The sequence below is a fragment of the Cynocephalus volans genome, chromosome 8 (genome assembly GCF_027409185.1).
Source record: "Cynocephalus volans isolate mCynVol1 chromosome 8, mCynVol1.pri, whole genome shotgun sequence".
NCBI lineage: Eukaryota > Metazoa > Chordata > Mammalia > Dermoptera > Cynocephalidae > Cynocephalus > Cynocephalus volans.
The window spans coordinates 65,227,148-65,245,594 of NC_084467.1; the positions used below are offsets into that span (position 1 = coordinate 65,227,148).

The 18,447-nt window shown below is 34.4% G+C and overlaps 1 protein-coding gene across 1 annotated transcript in view; it reads right to left on the bottom strand.

Moving 5' to 3' along the window:
- SLC44A5 (solute carrier family 44 member 5) overlaps window positions 1-18,447 on the bottom strand; it is a 90,253-nt gene that overhangs the window by 6,639 nt on the left and 65,167 nt on the right. Inside the window, exons 7-16 of the mRNA XM_063105775.1 lie at window positions 17,469-17,592; window positions 16,098-16,181; window positions 13,054-13,166; window positions 10,662-10,793; window positions 7,111-7,210; window positions 4,960-5,052; window positions 4,438-4,525; window positions 3,695-3,957; window positions 3,075-3,169; window positions 972-1,075 (exon numbers count right to left, since the gene is read on the bottom strand). Coding sequence (XP_062961845.1) covers window positions 972-1,075; window positions 3,075-3,169; window positions 3,695-3,957; window positions 4,438-4,525; window positions 4,960-5,052; window positions 7,111-7,210; window positions 10,662-10,793; window positions 13,054-13,166; window positions 16,098-16,181; window positions 17,469-17,592 — 1,196 coding nt within the window. The remainder of the gene's footprint in view (window positions 1-971; window positions 1,076-3,074; window positions 3,170-3,694; window positions 3,958-4,437; window positions 4,526-4,959; window positions 5,053-7,110; window positions 7,211-10,661; window positions 10,794-13,053; window positions 13,167-16,097; window positions 16,182-17,468; window positions 17,593-18,447) is intronic.

Here is an 18,447-nt window from a genome sequence, read left to right on the forward strand (position 1 = left end):
TATGGTCATTGACAAGAAGGTATGCTTTAGATGCTATAATGCCCTTAAACTCTGGGGGATTAGACAGCCTCAAACAGATCCCAGATAATGGCTTCTGTCTTTGAAATGTTTGGGCTAGTGTTTGTTGCTGAATGGATTAAATATTGTAGTCGCCACAGAAATGGGTACAAAATTATGCTGTCTACCCTAAGTGAATCATTGTGCGGTATATGCATGTACTGAAATGATACACTGTATCCCACAAACATGCACAAATACATGTTAAAATTACTCTTAAAAGAAACCCAATGCCTTTCACTACACTGATTTACTGATTAAAAGGCTCAACTCTCACTGGAGATAAATTGATGACTATGTGAATCTCCAAGACTATTTGAATCACTTTTCCAGACCCTGTGTCACTGTTAGAATAAACAAGTGTCATAAAGTTGTAGCTTTGAAATTTTGGAAGAATTTTATTTCTGGATCCTTTATTTTTAAAAATCTCTTTAGAAGGCTCCACATTCCCATAGGAGATAATTAACAAATTCAGTCAAACATTGTCAATGCCCACACATTTCAACGCAAGATTTATAAAAAAGATCAGACCTTCCTTAAAATTATATAAATCCCAGAATTAGAAAGATATTTTCTTCCCAGAGTGAGTGAAACATAGACTAGTAAACTTTCCTCCTATTAATATGTCAAAGACACACAAAAACAATTTCAATGTCGCATACTTTAAATTTCCAATGTAAATTATTTTTTTTTCCCTCTCAAACTGATGATATTGAAGGTAATGAAGTATAGTTAAGATACTATCTTAACTTGGGAAGCATGGCCTTGAATCATGCATTGGGTTCACAGATCCTTATGTCAACATGGTAATACATTTAACTGCATGGTGTAAAAGTGCTTTGGAGAGGGCAATGTACACATGGGGTTTGGGTTTGCAAAGAAGGAGCTTAGTAAATAAAAAATAATCTACTTACCATAATATAAGCATTTCTGTTTAAAAATTTTAGCATTTTATCCAAACACCAGAAACAGCATATCATGCAACAGCGTAGGAATTTAGAAAAGTTGTTCTGGGCATCTATGAGAAGGAGGTATTTAAATCTATTAATGATTTGCAACTGAACCCTATGAATCAAAATAAGTAATAATAAAATATTTTAAATGGGCTTCAAAATTTTTTGTCATAAAATATACATAATATGGAATTTACTATTGTAACCATTCTTAAATGTACATTCAGTGGCATTGAGTACATTTACAATGTTGTGCGACCATCACCACCATCTTTTTCCAGAATTTTTTATCATCTCAGATGCAATTTTTTATCATCTCGGATGCAAGTTCCCCAAGCTCCTCTTCCCCAAGCTTCTGGGAAACGCTATTATACTTCCTGTCTATATGAATTTACCTCTTGTTAGGTACCTCATATGAGTGGAATCATACAATATTTGTCCTTTCGTATCTTGCTTGTTTTACTTAGCATAATGTTCTCAAGGTTTATCATTTCACTCCTTTTTAAGGCTGAATAATATTCTATTGCGTGTATATAACACATTTTGTTTATCCATTCATCTGTTGGTGGAAATTTGGTTTCTTTTCATCTTTTGGCTGTTATGAATAATGCTGCTATGAACACTGGTGTGCAAGCATTTGTTTGAGTTCCTGCTTTCAATTCTTTTGTGTATATGTCTAGAAGTGGAATTTCTAGATCATATGGAAATTTTATTTAATTTTTAAGAAACTGCCATACTGTTTTCCACAGTGGCTACATCATGTTACATTCCCACCAGCACTACACCTGGGTTCCAGTTTCTCCATACCTCACCAACATTTGTTATCTTCTGTTGTTGTTTTTTTGAATACCTAATGGATGTTAAGTGGCATCTTGTGGTTTTGATTTGTGTTTCCCTAATGACTAGTGATACTGAGCATCTCTTGATGTCCTTATTGGCCATTTGTATATTGTCTTTGGAAAAATGTAGATTCAAGTGCTTTGTTCATTTTTGAACTGGGGTTTTGTTTTGTTTTGTTTTTTTCTGTTCAGTTGTATAAGTTCTTAATAAACTTCAGATATTAATTCCTTATCAGGTATATGATTTGCAAATATTGTCTTCCATTTTGTGGGTTGTCTTTTCACTCTCTTAACAGTGTGCTTTGATGCACAAATGTTTTTAATTTTGACAAAGTTCAATTAATTTTTTCTTTTGTTGCCTATGCTTTTGGTGTGATATCCAAGGAATCATTGCCAAATTCAACATGAAGATTTCCTCCTATGTTTTCTAAGAGTTTTATAATTTTAGCTCATATGTTTAGGTCTTTGATCTGTTTTGAGTTAATTTTTGTATATGGTATAAGGCAAAGATCCAACTTCATTCTTTTGCATGTGGATATCCAGCTTTCCCAATAAAATTAGTTGAAAAGACTAACCTTTCCCCATCAAATGATCTTATATGGGAAGATTTATTTCTGGAGTATCTATTCTATTCCAGATCTATATGTCTGTTTTTTTATGCTTTTGATTGATATAGCTTTGTAATATCTTTTGAAATCAGAAAGTGTGAATCTTCCAGCTTTGTTGTTTCTTTTCAAGATTGTTTTGACTATTAATAAAATCCTTTGAGAAGCATTCTAAGCAGAGTTTATGTGTTTGTAAATAATACGTGTCAGGTATGAAGACTTATGCCAACGACACCCACATTTATATTTTAAGCCTAACCTGACCTGAGTTCTAGACTTGGAACTGCCTACCTGACATTTCTACCATGCTTCTCAACAGTAACATGTCAAAACAAAATTCTTAACCTCCTTTTTGAAATTCGATTCTCCCGGGTTTCACATTTAATAAATAGCATCACACACCTTTTCTCTCCTTTTATCATCACTGCTCCCCCTCACCCTTACATCCAATCTTTCAGCAAGTTCTGTTGGGTTTTCCTTCAGAACATATCCCAAACCTAACCACTTCCATTCTTTCTACCCTAGTCCAAGTTACAGTCATCAGGTCTCCCCTCGACCATTGCCCCAAAATATTTTCTTCACAGAAGTCAGGAAGCCTGAGATAACTTCTGGAATCTTACTTTTAAGACGGTTGTCCAAGTATTCCAGGAACATTTTAAATACTTGAACTAATGCAAGAAGTAAAGAGCCAAATGCTAGGGATCCTGTGTGATATCTGGGCAAAGAGAAAATGAGAAAAAAAGTTAAAATATCTTTACTATTAACTAAAAGAATGCTAGTTGAACAATCTTCACAGGTAAAGGGGATCTATAGAAGGATTGATAAAGATCCTTTTATCTTTTATTAAGATTGATAAAGATCTCCACAGAGAATTTTAAACCACACACATCTGTCTTATCCTTTATATGTAAAAATTATACTAATAGTCTGTCCTCATAAAATGGGATACTTGAGTTAATCAATGGAGATACAGAGTCAAGTTAATCCTTAATCTTTCATTTGGTGTCCTCCTCTGCCTCTCTCTCTCCAGCAATCTATGGGATTTAGGAGGATACTGGCCTAGGTGGGGATTGTACAATGGTTGCCAGGAAACCAGACAAAGCCAATGGTCACACATGAATCTTGAATCATACCTTTAACCTCATTTGTACCTTGCCACTTGAATTGACTAGCCAAGATGAATTATAAGCACACTTAAATATAACTGAGGACTAGGTGTAGGGTTCAACATGCAGCTTACCGTACGGCTCGTCCAAATGCAGTAAAAAGTGGATATGGTGGGATGTCATCAGGTTTTTTTGCAGCCCAGTAATAAGCAGCAAAGGCACCAGCAAGGGCGCACTGACCCAGTGCAATGACAAAGTTTACAAGCCAGAGAAATACAAACAGATTGTATATGTGGAAGGTAGTGATGTATTCATGGTACAAGCTCTTTCCACCATAGAAAGCAAAGTTACACTGAGCCCCAGGGCAAGCTTTCACAATTTCAGTTGTATTAAAAATCTGCATTCAGAAGAAAACAATACAGGAATATAATTTTAAATGCCATTCTAAGATAACACCTCCCTGTCTCTTCCTCTTTTGTAGCTCCCAACTACATGTCCTGTTCTGTCTCCATTAGCTTCTGACGTTACTTCTCTATTTTCTATTACCTTACTTTATATAATTTTTTTAATGAGCTCTGAGAAGTACCTCATTTTCCATCATATACTCATGGCTATGCACCCACTATAATTTCACATCTTTTGGTGGTGTTGTTGACTATACCTGCTTCTTGGGTATATGATAGGACAAGCGAGCTCAGGAAGTGTAGTGCTTTCGCTTCATTCTGCCCAGTTTTCAATGTTCCCCTGCTAACACCTGACCCACCCTCCTCTTCTATACATGTGATCTCCTTCAGTGCTCAGGATCTCTGTTTCAGGATGATTTCTACAACAATTGCAAGATAAATGCAGTAAAATTCTGAGAGTTTCTTTTACTTACCTCTGGGATACAGGTTTCATTTTCATGTATACAATGCCCCTCTGGGGCTGTGACTTTGTACACAGGTACCCCTGATGTAGCCAAGAAACTGAATGAACTCTGTTAAGGACAAAGTATTTGCTGGTAGATTGAAAATAAATAGACAAGAAAATAATGCTGATAACTCAAAAGTTCATGGAGATATTAACTTCAAAATATTTCTTATATTTTAATAATCATCCATTTTCAGGCCTAGATTCATGTAACAGTGTCCAGCTGCAGTGACTGGCCCAGTAAAATACATAGGAGCTCTCTTAGGTTATTGCCAAAGAGAAACATCATACGTGAAGACAGAATAAAACAAATTTACCAAACAACCTATTTGAGGGAAAATTCAATCAGTAGACCAAAACTTTTTTAGGGCTTGGGGGAAAAAAAAAAATCAGTTACTTCTTTAGGGATAGAAGATACTGGACACAAACTCCTGGTTTCTGAACAGTAATGTAGACCTGAGGTTTAAAGAAGTCAGTTACCAAAGGATACACTGCTGTCACAGCCCAGTAGGCGATGCAGACTGAAAGCAAACTGAAAGTTAAAACTGGATAAACTAATGTACTGGGGATGTATCCAATGGCTCTGAAATAAAACAAATAGTTGAAATTCAGAACGATGTTTGAATCAGAGCTGTACTTTCTCAATTAAATTTATACCAGTTAGAACTAGAAATAAGCCTTAGACTGAATCAATTCTAAGAATAGTGGTAATAATATTGATTCTTTTTTGCTGATCATTCTGGCATATTTTTAGTTGGTTTTAAATTTTTATTTATTTATTTACTTTTAAAAGTAAGTTGGGCCATTCTCCTGATGACCATATTTGATTCCTGCCCATAAGTCCCCAAACTCTCCTCTCTTTGGTTATTTCTGTCTGACCCATAAAGATTTGGTACATTATAATCATGAAATTTTTTCCTTTTGTTTAGATTTTTAGGCTTTTAAAATCACAGAAGATCATCTGTTAATCTGTGGAAATTTCTTCCCTAATTCAGGAATCGCTTCTATACTATCTTCAATATGTGTTCACTACCCTTTGGCGAACACATTGTGTGATGGGAACTTACTTTTATACGACACAGCTTCTTCCATTTTCTTAGCAATCAGAGCATTAGAAAATTCTTCCTTATATGCATGCATGTAACTTACATCCACTAACGTATGGGGAAGAAATGACCATTTTACCATCCTTCCCACATAGCAACACTTCAAATAATTCATTTTTTTTCCTCCAGGGTAATAATTTCTTTTACACTTTCTCATAGGACATAGTTTGTGAAATGTTCACCATCCTAGTTGTGCTATTCATAACTACTTCTTTTACATGACCTTTTCAGCATATGACCCTGGATTAAGCACAGTACTGTTGGATATAACCACTGATAACATGATGGAACTCTCCTGAAGTGCTGACACTTCTTAGATTTCTTCTGCATTTGTTACCTTCATCCCCTCACTATTTGAGCTATGCTGTTTTCTCCTTTCTCTATATGCTACCTTTAAGTGACTTATTGAGTGTCCTGTGGTCTATCTTGTATGCTCACGCCTACTTATTTTAGTCTTTATTATTCCCTGAGCAAGCTATCAACCTGTCACAGTTATGTTGGCCCTTCAAAACACACACACACACACGCACATTTAGGGACATAACAAGTGGAGCAAGTTACAGTGAACTACACAATTTAATACTATTTAAGAAATAAACCCAACAAATCAGTAGTTCTTAGTGGATAATGATAGGGCTTCAGTTATTGTGGTAAAGAGGGTGAGTTTAACAAACTGCTGGTTAACTATTTAAATCACTGGCTTCGGGTGGCACTATTATTATAATAATTATATGGTAATTTTATCAAAATAATCCTTAAAGACTATTAAAAATAATTTGGTTCTTGGTCATTAACAACTTAGTTTCCATCATTCTAAATAGAGAGCACGGTCTGTTGGCTTCATAGTAATGCTTTTCTTGTTTCTTTCATGCATTATTAAAGTTTATAGTATTATCCTCAAGTGACCTTTTGGAATAGTTTGGAAATTATAGGTGTTATTACCACCCAGCATGAATTTTATAAAAGATTGTTTATTTTGTAACATTTTTTAATAAAAATAGCTCTGGGTCTAAAGTATTCCTGAATTATGAGCTTTAGATATAAAATATTTAGTCTGGTTCTGTTAGAATCAATTGTTCTGTCTACTGGAAAATTTTGTCACTCATGCAGAAATGGTAATAGCACCTAATTGACTTTATATAATTATGGTGATTTAAAGTTCTCAAACATTAATATTAACATATGACCCAGCATGGAAACAATATAACATGTAATATAGCTAACTTTTATATAGCATTATGTCATTTACTTTCACATGTTAGTCTTCTAACATACATTTGGTGTTCAAAAAAATGCTAATATGTAAACTAGACAGGTTTTATCCTTATTTTACCCTATGATATTTGAAGTTTGGTGATATTAAAGGACTTCTTAATGGTGACTTTTCTAAAAAGTGGCAGAGTCTGAACTTGAAAGGAAAATAGTTTTAACAAGTCTTCTTAAAGGGAAAATAGTCTAAGACACCTATGCAATGGACAGTGACTGATTTAACTGACTGATATACATTATCTGAGTTTCTGCACTAAGGGCCTTACTTGCTTCCTTCCTTCAGCAGGATAATGGCAAGTTGGATTCGTTTCCTGAGGAAGATCAGCAAGAGGATGACAATCACTTCAGTGATGCAGAGTATTATCACTTTGAACAGGAGAAAAAATCAGTCAGTGATACAAATCAATACAAAAACAAACTTTCTGTGCAAAAGTTAGGACTAAGCTTTATGGTTATTTCTGCCAATTCTGACACCTAATAATTTAAGCAGTTCTACCTCTCCATAAATGCCAATCTTAGAAATTCACTTTGCAAACCTCCAAGAAATGCTAAGAAATCCAAATTAAAACCTCTAGCTAGAGTTTGAACAACTCAATTGGACAGGCTTCACTTTGTCCATGATAACATTTCACAGCACTTGTAGCAATAGCAAATAGGCATGAACGGGAGGAAGGGCTGCTTTAGGCAGCTCTATTTTAGATGTTTTCACCTTTGGTTCTTCAAGTAGGGGAATATTACAGAAAAAACTTTTTGAGCTGTCCACCTTTGCTCACAATGTGTCTTAATTGTCCTTGACGATGAGAGGGTAGGTTCTCAGCTGCCACATTTTAATTCTGTGACTCCCCCACCCACCATGGCCACCATCAATGAGTGTAAACCAAACCCAACTTAAGACAATATAAGTCTTAGAATTAAAACTAAGGAAATTTAATTTAAACTTAATGAGCTGTATCAAAATTGTCTTTATGTGAAGTGAATTTGCAAAGAAGGAATAAAGTGTATGTGTATAAAGCAAGAGAGCAAAAAGTGAAAATCTTGGGTTCTTTTTGGCTTCTTGTTTCCTGGATCCAGGTAAACTTGAAAGTCCAACTGCCTTTCTGCATTTTTGAGTTTGATGAGATACTTCTATATTCTTATAATAAACACCCCCTGCTCTGCCCCCAGCTTATTCCAATTTTCTTTTCTCTTCAACTAGCTTGAATTCATTTTTTTTTACTTGAAGTAAAATAGTCTTAATTATTATATTTCCTCAATTCTAAAACACACTTTTAATTTAGTAATAACTTTTTAGAAAAGTAAAGAAATCTTTCATTAAATGACTATTCAATAATTTTAAGATGCATCCTGATTTCAGAAATGTTAAAAACTGAAAAGGTATGGATCTTAAAATCAAGGAAATATGGTACTATTAGTAACAGAATTTGAAAGTATAAAAGTAACTTAATGGAAACTAAATTCCCACTGGTGAAGGAATCCCTTGTATAACCTCTGATAGATTCTGTTCATGCTCAGACACTTACAGCAATGGGGAGCTCATTATTTCATTCTATTGTTATAACACTAAGATTCTGATATTATATGACATATCAGTTAACATTTCCAAGTAAGCAGAAATCAGTTAAGCCAGAGGCATGGAAGGATCTTAGTAATATATCATCTTGCTTCTACATTTTCTTTTAGTTAAACTATGTATTTAAGTTTTATGCACATTTTATTCTCTTAAAGCAATAATTTGAGTCCAAAATTGTGGAGTATAGCCATATTATGCTAAAATAGTTATCTTCTTTGGAAAATCCTAAGAAAATGAAATATTGCAGAATCATTTTCTATTCTGAAATTGCATTGTTAAAGATTATTGTATATTAAACATCTACCTTTACAAAATTACATATTTAAAATGGTTGCATTAAAAAGATTTAACTGTCTTTTGAATTTATATACTATATACTCCTTTTGTTTGAATAAGCATGAATAATAGAAACATATTTGATACCCTATAGAGCAGTTAGTATAAGTCTGTAACTTAAACAGAGGAGGAAATTGAGACATGGGGGTAAGGAAGTGGTACCCAAGGTCATGAAGTTAGTTAACAACATGGCACTAGAACCACCTCCTAACACAATCTAGGATTCATAAAATTATAATTTTTATATTTATAACTGCCTATTTTCAGTGTTTCTGTCAATGAGTATATTTTCACATATATGCCCTTGTCTCTGGTGCCTAGAATTTTGTCCACAAGAGCAAATAATGTCTGATGAGTGAGTTATGAAAGGTGAGGCTCATGTGAGGAGAGACTGGCATTTTTGGACTTGAAAAATTTTTTAAAAGCTCTGTTTTTTTCTAAAAGTACATCTAAACTTTTCCAATGGCAGAGTCTGATGAGCTTCATGATTTTTTGTGTGTGGAAGGGTCTTAAGAGACAGCAGGGTATGACCACAGAACCTGTAATACGATCCTTCCAAGAGTAAAACTAGAGGTTTGATACACAATGGGTGAAATTCATCACCTTTAGAAATGGTAGCTAACAGTAAGTGGATTGCTGAGGACATGTGGAATCACTCAAATTCAGGAAAAATGAGGATGCAATTCCCAAGATGCCTGATTTTCATATTAGAAAAAGCTGTAAATGAAACAATTCTTCTGCAACATATTTGAAAAAAATAAGGTGAGTAAAGGGAACTAGTCTGCACAAGAGGCAAGAAATGGGAAGCCAAAGAATAAGAATTTGTCATTTTGATCCAAGGAAAAGAGAAAAACTGAATTTGGTAGACAAAAGGAATCTAGTTGGGACTTTGGTGCTGCAGAACTAGGTTATCAAGGTTGGTATCAGCCTAGAGAAAACATCTCTCAAGTCTATCAAAGCCCCTTTGCTAAAAAAAGCTACTTATTGGTAATCTTACTCCACATTTGTTTTAATCCCAGGAAATTAGTGTCCTAGATGGGATATGTCTGCATTCTGGTCACAGTGAGAGTATCCTAATGGTGTAAACAAATCAAATGACACTCCAGTGATATGTAAGCCTCTCGTTCAAAGCCTGAGGATTCTTGAATGGGTGGCAAAATCAAGTTTTCATATTTATTGAGACGGGACCCACGCCTGGAATCGTGATGCCCACCAAGATATTGCCCCCTTCTGAGATTGTTTCTGAGCTCCTTACCAGACTTCCTTGAACATGTCTTGCCTACCTCTCTAACTTTGACAATGTGGAGATAATTTTTTTTAAAAGCAACATGTAATTAGAGATTATTTTTAAAATCTTAATTAAAGAACATGAAGTGCAAGAATACTATCATAAGACCATTCTAAAAATATAAGATTAAAACCATCTCTGAAATCATGCTTTAAAAATTTTGTTAATATTACCCTTAACTAATTCAATAATTTGAATAAACACTTCAAAAATGTAAATTATATGTTTAAGAGTCTTGTTATAAAAAATTGTTTCTTCTTTTTCCTTTTCCTTTTACCTTTTTAAAAACAAGTTTGAACAATCAAGCATTTGTTTCTTTTTAAACGTCTTTCTTAGATACCAGGTTAATGTCTATAAACATCCACAACCAAACCATTTTTAAATTGAAGGCAAATAAATAGCTTAAAATCGTAAAGTAGTGTTTTCTTAGATTATATAATAAATTCTTCCCAATGACTTTTCCATTTACTATAGCTGGTAGGATTATAAATATATTTATTACCTTTAATGACATTAGTGATAAATGTATTTAACAGGTTACACTAACCCAAGCTTTCCTTTAGACAAAAAAAAATTTCTCATTATTACAATTTTAACAAAACCAGTTTTTAGAATCCACTCACTAAGTGCAAACCATGTTTGTTTCAGTCGAAAGTACATGCTTAAATTAATCTGAATCCCAACGTCATATATAGTTAATGTAGAATTTGGGTGTTCCTGAAGATTTGTATATTCCTGGTAACAGTGCCATATTCCTTGAAAAAGAAAGAAAAACAAGCTAATGTAAAATGTTATTTTCTGAAATAGAAGCTATATATTCATCACACATATCTACATAAAACTGATCAGCACAGTTATTTCTGCAAAGGCAAGATTCATATTTATACAGTAAATATTTTATTGGGATCTAATAGTCTAAATGTGCTACTGTATTTGATATGTGTTTTCAGTATTTGGATGACTGATGGCAACATCTGGCTTTAAATGTCATTTTGACTATCAACAACCTTAATGTCTATCAGTAGGGACTTGTTAAATACATTATGGTATGCTTGTTCAGTAGAAAGATGTGTTGAAATCTTCCCCTAACAGAGATTTATATCCAATATCAATTTATTATTTATTGGCTTATTTATTTATTCTTGTAGTTCTTTTAACTATACAATCATATTTTTGTCCTCTTGTCACATTCTGCTGTATTGGGGGTAATTACTTTAGATTCATATTTCAGTTCATTAATTCTCTCTTTTCCTATTTAACTTAATTTTTAATTTAACAGCTATTTTTTTTTTAAATTTTGAAAACTCCTATTTGGCTTGCAATGATTTGTAGAAAGTCAGTTGTCCAAGATAGTAGCAGAGGTCAGTTACATGCAGTCTTCTTTACTGACACTTCCCAACCTGATTGAACATTTCCTCACCCCAAAAACAGCTTCTAGCTTACTTGCCACATCATTAATTTCTGGATTAGAACTACGTAGGAAGTCAATGGGGAGCTGAAATTGGTTGTTTTAACAATACTTTTTATATATTGACCATCTTTCTCCCTTTTGCCATTGTCAAAGTTGCATCATAGCCAATATCAGATATTTCTTGCTATGTAAGACGTCAGTGAAGTCAGTAGCAAGACTTTACAGCCCTGCCCTTCTTGTTGATAGTAAAAGAGTGATTGAATCACATGCCCACACTCTCAAGTGGCAAAGGGCAGGGGTTTTTAGCTCCAAGAAGGAACACAAAAACAACACTTTTAAACAAAAATCTTTTCTTGGAGTTTCTGATTAGGGGACGGCAGTTCTTGTGTTCCTCCACCAGACTGACCCACATCCGATCTGTTACCCCAGCACAGGAAGAAGCCCGGGTGGGATTAATGAGCAACTACACAGCAGGCACAGATAAAGAATACCTGAGGAAACCTGAACAGTTTACTAGAAACTCATTGAACCTAATGAGGAAAATAATAACAACAATCCAGTGCATATCAATTAAATGTTTACTGGGCTCCAGGCACTGATCTAAGAGCTTTAAATTTATTGTCTCATTTAATCCTTACAATCTTCTAAGATGGGAATACCATTATAGTGCTAATGTCATAGATAAGGAAATTGGGTCTTATAATCATTAAGAAACTTCCAAAGTTACCCAGTTATATGTTATGGAGCTGGATTAGAAGTCAAGCTAAGTATAGAACTTAGGGATTTAACATTCTTATCCTAATATGTTTAAAGCTCTTCTTTGAGTGACAGAAATAAAAGATTGTTACTTTTGGTGTCTACTACTATAAAACTGTTGGCAATCCAAAGGGCATTGTAGGGGAAATCATTCTTTTGAACAGAAACTTCTCAAGCATTCCTATATTGGCCCATACATTTTTTAGGAGACAGAATAAGCTGCCATGAGTGGCATACTGTTCCATGGGAGACACTAATTCCTTCATTTAGTGTTCACAGTGCACCTGACATGTATGAATACTGCTTTGGGGAGACTGAGTGAGTGGTTTGATTTTAACCCTGAAATAAAGTAACTCTCTATCCAGTGAGTGTAATTCAGAATACTTGCCTCTTGAGAGCGATGTTTCTCATAGAGTACCAATTACTAAAAGGGATGATAGACAGTACCTAGATTTAAAATGCTTAAAATAGATCCCACTTCCGTAAGTGTGCAGACCTGGTCTTTGATCAGATGGAAAACTTAAAGGAATAAAAGATGTTGTCTGAAATATTTTTTATAATTCTAAAAGGGATCCTTTTTACCTCCTTCTTAATACCCATGAAGCATGAGACAAAAGGCTGGTAGGGAGAGTAGCAGAACATTCTGACAGCACTATTTTTCAAGATAAAGAAGAAAAAAATTACAGAGACAACATATGCAAAATTAAACAATTTTTTACAATTTAAGGTTTTTTTAGGGACAAAGAATAATTAATTCCACTGGAAGTAAATACTTTCTGATAATTGATAATGGCAACTGAAAAGAAAAAGATCATTCCAGTATTTAATCAAATAGGAGTGACACTTACCATATCCTGTAATTCCAATCACACCAAACACGAAGATCCAGAAAAGGCATCCAGCTATGAACCTCAGGAGTATCAAAACTGTCCAACTAAGGAACATGGCAATGCTCAGGCCACTAGAGAAAAAAAAATCCACAACAAACACAGGGGTCAAGTGGGCTAAACATAACACAATAAGAACATCAGGGCAACACTTTTTCTATTCAAAGTGATTCTCAGATTATTTTATTTTACCTGGCTATGGAACTACATGTAATGTTAAAAAGTATAAATGATGGTTTTTATTCAGACTTTCATATGAACGAGTAGGACCATCAGGGATTTTATAAACCAGTCATCTTTGTGTGCCCAGGTAAAGTGAAGTCCAGTATCAATCATTGTTCAAGGAAAAATACAGTTCCTCTAACCTACAATTTTGATCTATCTGCCATAGTTGCCATGTCCTATTTTTTTTTCCTTCATACCTAAGTAGGTAGATGATAAATTTTGTAAAATATATTTATGATGAATTGTACTGTTCTATCTACGTGGTGACTAATAGAAACCTTCTGTAATATGGCTGTCTAGAAGTAAGTGGATAGTCAGGGCAGAAAGACAAGGAAAATAACTGGCCACACCTTGTACCCATGATTTTGTAGTCACTGTCACTGTGGTCGAATTAACTCTAGTAGTTTGTGATCCCTGACATCACCAGACTTCTATTTTAGGTCCCCAGTGATCTATGGGCCATTATTTGGATTAATGGCAAGGCTTCTTTGTCTCCTGGGCCATGTGACTTTATCAAGCAATCAGTAGCATGACTATTTTCCATCTGCTTTAATTTCTTTCTACAGCTACTAGAGAAGTTTCTTTTCCCCCCATATATTTGGGATAAGGTTGTATTGGAGTCTACTAATATAATTTCCCAAAGAGAACTCATTAAGACTGGAAACTTGGCTGAGTCTTCTGTTAAGAACTGACACCTCTGGTGCTATCTGTAAGTTTCCAAACATAGCAAAAGACAGAGCCTGGTGCATTTATTGAGTTTATTATCTCAAGTGTTATCTTTTTAAGAAATCTTAATGATTACTGTCACTGGATAAGTGACAGCATGGTATAGAAGTCTGTTTTCGGGACATAGTCTTGCAGAGCCTACGCTTTTAACTCCAAAAGCCATTCCCTATTAAAAGCACAGGTATTTTAATGCTTAAATATTCAGTAAGGCTGAAGGGTTACTCTATGGCAGAGTCCAAAGAAAATATTCAAAGAGGTCAAGGGGGAAAAAAGAAATAAAGCTGTTTATTCTGTATGTTTTAAATTTTTGTATAAAAAATTCTAACTGAATAAACTAAGTCCTAGAATATCAGTACTTTAGCTTTATTTTATAAAATAGATGAAAGCAGAAGAGTTGAAAATAAAGGAAGGTGTTGATGTTCTAGTTGTGTGAGTGGTGCCTGGGTGGAGAAGTTTCCAGTGTGTGTGTCAGGGGTGAGGTAAGCAGGAGAGTCTATCATAATGTACACTTGTTCAGGTAAGAGTGGAAAAGCCAGATGAAGAAGAAACATGGAAATTACTTAATGACATTTAGATCTGGCAATAGGGGAAACAATTAACTACTAGTATAGACTGCATAAACTACAATCTCTGCTCTCGAGCTATATCCTAACACACTGAAAATACTGTAATTGTTTAAGACAAGCATTGAAACGACTAAAATCTCATAAATAATCTAGTTGTACAGCTCTAAAAACTACTCACTAGCATTTTACACACAGTACAATTTCAACTTTATTAAGCACTGTATAGTTAAATATGTCTATCTTGCTCCCCTTGTGTCTATATAACTGTACCTTGAACCCACATTTTCTATGCATCTACTGTGTTCCAAAAACCATACTAGGAGTTAAGAAAATAAAGATGAATTAGACATAGTTACTCATAGTAAAGAGTTTATAGCTTATCAGAGGGAAAAAGTCAGGTAGATAAAATACAGAATAGTAGGTGCTGTCTAAAGATAAGTATGTATGTGTATGCATAGGTATGTATACACACACACAAATGCACTCATACACGCATAACACGTATGAGGAACACAGAAGGGGAAGTAATTATGTCTGAGGAAGATAAGAAAGGTTTCATAAATGACACTAAAGCTGACAGTAAAGGATGAGGTGAAGTTGCCCAGGACTCAGAGGATATGCCAGGAAAGGGAACAGAATGTGCAAAGACATGGGATTTGGCAGTCGAGGGAGGGGCATGTTACTTGATGTGTTTAGAATTTAAGGTTAATCAAGAAACATGGGTGGAGATGAATCTGAGAAACTAAGCTGGGCCAAGGTGCAAAGGGCCTTGGAAGTATCTGAAGAAGTTTAAAATTTACTCTTTGATCTCTAGGGAACAACAGAAGCTTTAAAGCATTAGAAAGTGACATAAGAGCCAGAGAGTAATGACAGACTTAGATAGGTCAAACACATTTACCCACTGCAGTAAAGTGACTACATTTCCTTAAGTCTCCAGGAATGCAAATCTTAAGTCTGAAAATTTTAAATCTCCTCCTCCTTCATATATTTTTTCAGCCTCCCATAACTACAGTGACCTTTGGTGATGAAGATAACAATCATTTTGCGAAAGGGACATATTAATAAAAATAAGAATGATTCTTTGGAAGTCAGGGGAAGGACAAATTAGAAAAAAAAAAAAAAAAAAACAACAACCAAAAAACAGAAATAATACCGTATCCACTATAACGTGATAAGAAGCACGAATGTACTACTGATACAGAAGTACTCCAGATGCTGACCCACGTGCCTTGAAGTATATGTTTATAAGAGTACTTTTATTAGTAATTTAATTAATAATATTAAAATTTACATTCTTATAATTTCTGCTAATTCTAGGTATATTTCCAAATATCTTTGCCTCTCCTCACCCTATCTGAAAAAGAAAATGGCAGGAACTGAGATCTAAGTCAACATTTTATTCCTAAATAAGAACAGGGAATTTGCAGAAAGAGTTCTGAAAGATACAATCAGAATGGGGCTGAAGAAGAAACATGTGTTTTCACTTACATGAGAATCCAATACCAAGTTGTTGCATAGTCTTCAAACACTTTCATTCCAATTGTCCTTGCATCAAGGATTTTATTGATAACACTGAATTCAAAGAAGGGGAAAAAATCAATTATTTTTGACTACCAGTAAACAGAAATGTTTTTGCTACAATAAAAGGGATTTGGCAAGCTGCTATTTAAAACATATTTTTAGAAACCATGTATCAGTAGTGACTCTCTTCCTGCCCACAACAGTACAGGAATTGTCACTTCAGCAAACCTGCAAAGGTGGCTGTAGCTGCACACAGAGAGAACATGGTTTTCTACAATAATGAACAGATCTATTTCCAGTGTGTGCATGCAACATGCTCTCAATATTGCAGAAAACTCACTGGAAGAAATGAATTTAAATGATAAGATCAGCTTTTAACTCATAAAATCCATAGAGTCAAGAATGAACATCATCTTTAACTCCCCTTTCTAATCCTCTGACGGCATTGCAGCAGTAAGACATGATGGCCACATACCAGAAAGTGCACAAATCATAGTGTCCAGTTTGATGAACTATCAAAGTGAACACACGCATATAACTACAACACGGTCAGCCCCTTCCCCATGTGCCCCAGTTGCAATATCCCTGTCTTCCCTAAAGTACCACTATCCTAACTTTTGTGATAATAATCTCCTATGTTTTCTTTATTGTTTTACCACTTATATATGCATCACAGGGTGATTTAATTTAGTTCTGCTTGTTTTTGAATTTTTTATTATTAGAATCATATTTGTATAATTATTTTGTAATTTCTTTCACAAAATTTCTAAAATTTATCCATGTTGCTGTTATATTCTAAATATGCAAGAACCACACTATACTACATGTTCTACTAAGTTTTCCAAGGAAGAGAAATACAGTCTTAGGATATCTTTATTTTTCATTTTTAATTCAACAACTGAGCTATGCAGTGATACTCTGTGTGTGTTTATGTTTGTGCACGTTTACATGTGTGTGTGCACCCAGGGAAATATATTTCCCAGTGTCGTGAAGCACCATGTGTGTACATCCAAGGGAAACTATAAATTTACTGCATTAAACTTGGTACACAGAAATTTGATATGGCACCAATACAATTCCTTATGTCACATTTCTATACCTGTTGATAAAGAAACCTTTAATCATTTTGAAAAACATCATTTTTCTTTCTAATTCATTCTGGTTTCTCCTTCTTTACATGCTTTTCTTAATGAACATATATCAAGTCCCCCAGTGATATGTATATTTCATAACAGTACATAATTCTTTTCCTATAACCCTTAACCTAATGCGAACTTTAGTCGTGGGTACAATAACAGGATGCATCAAAACTGAAAGTAGAAATGTAAACAAACATACTTTGAAGCCTCCCTGAGTTCTATAACATTTCTTGTCTTTCCATTTCCATCTGCAAACAGCATCTTCCTTCCTACTGTTAAAGAGCCATTTCTAGTAGAGAAGTCAGGGAGACATCTCTGGAGAACTGTAAAAATAAATTAAAATCACGGTAGTCACTTTTCTACTTCTTTCACGATGTCCTCCCTTTCTTAAGCTTTCTGTCATTTATAATCAAATTGTTCCTACGCATGTAAATTGCTCAGTAAGATAGCTAATCAGCCATTACAGATACTGGATGATCTGAAGATTTTCTGATGGTTCTAAGACTGAAATAGAAACCAAATACAATTGCAATCTGAACCTACATTCTAAACTTGTTGATTATTTTACACATGATGTATTTATCATGTCACAAATAAGATGCACAGCATAAGTTTTCAAAGAGTAACACTGATACATATCAGTCACGGTAAACACATTTTAATAAAAAGCCCACATTTGCTTGTATGACTAAATGAATTTAGTTTTGTTATTTAAAAAAATCTTAGATACTCCTTGAGTAAAACCTTGACAATTGGAGATTAGTGAGTAATTCCTTGGGAGATAAGAACCAGCTTAAGCATTATGCTACTAAGACAACTGAATTTTTGTTTGTGAATTCTTAATAATTTGTCTCTCTTCTAGCTTTTCATTTACATGTTTTTTGGATGGGCTGGAAATGGAAATTCTGAAGCTATCAAAAGAGACCCACATTTTGTAGACTAGTATAATTTCTAAGAAGAGTTAAATCACTGTTCAATCTTCTATGTTTTCATTTTGATTAAATAGAATTGTTGCCTGTTTTACAAGTCTATTACTAAAAATATTTTCAAGCCCCTATTTTTCCTTTTTTTTGGGGGGGGGGCGTTTGGTGGCTGGCCAGTATGGGGATCTGAACCCTGACCTCAGTATTATAACACCATTCTCTAACCAACTGAGCTAACCAGCCAGCCCTAACAGT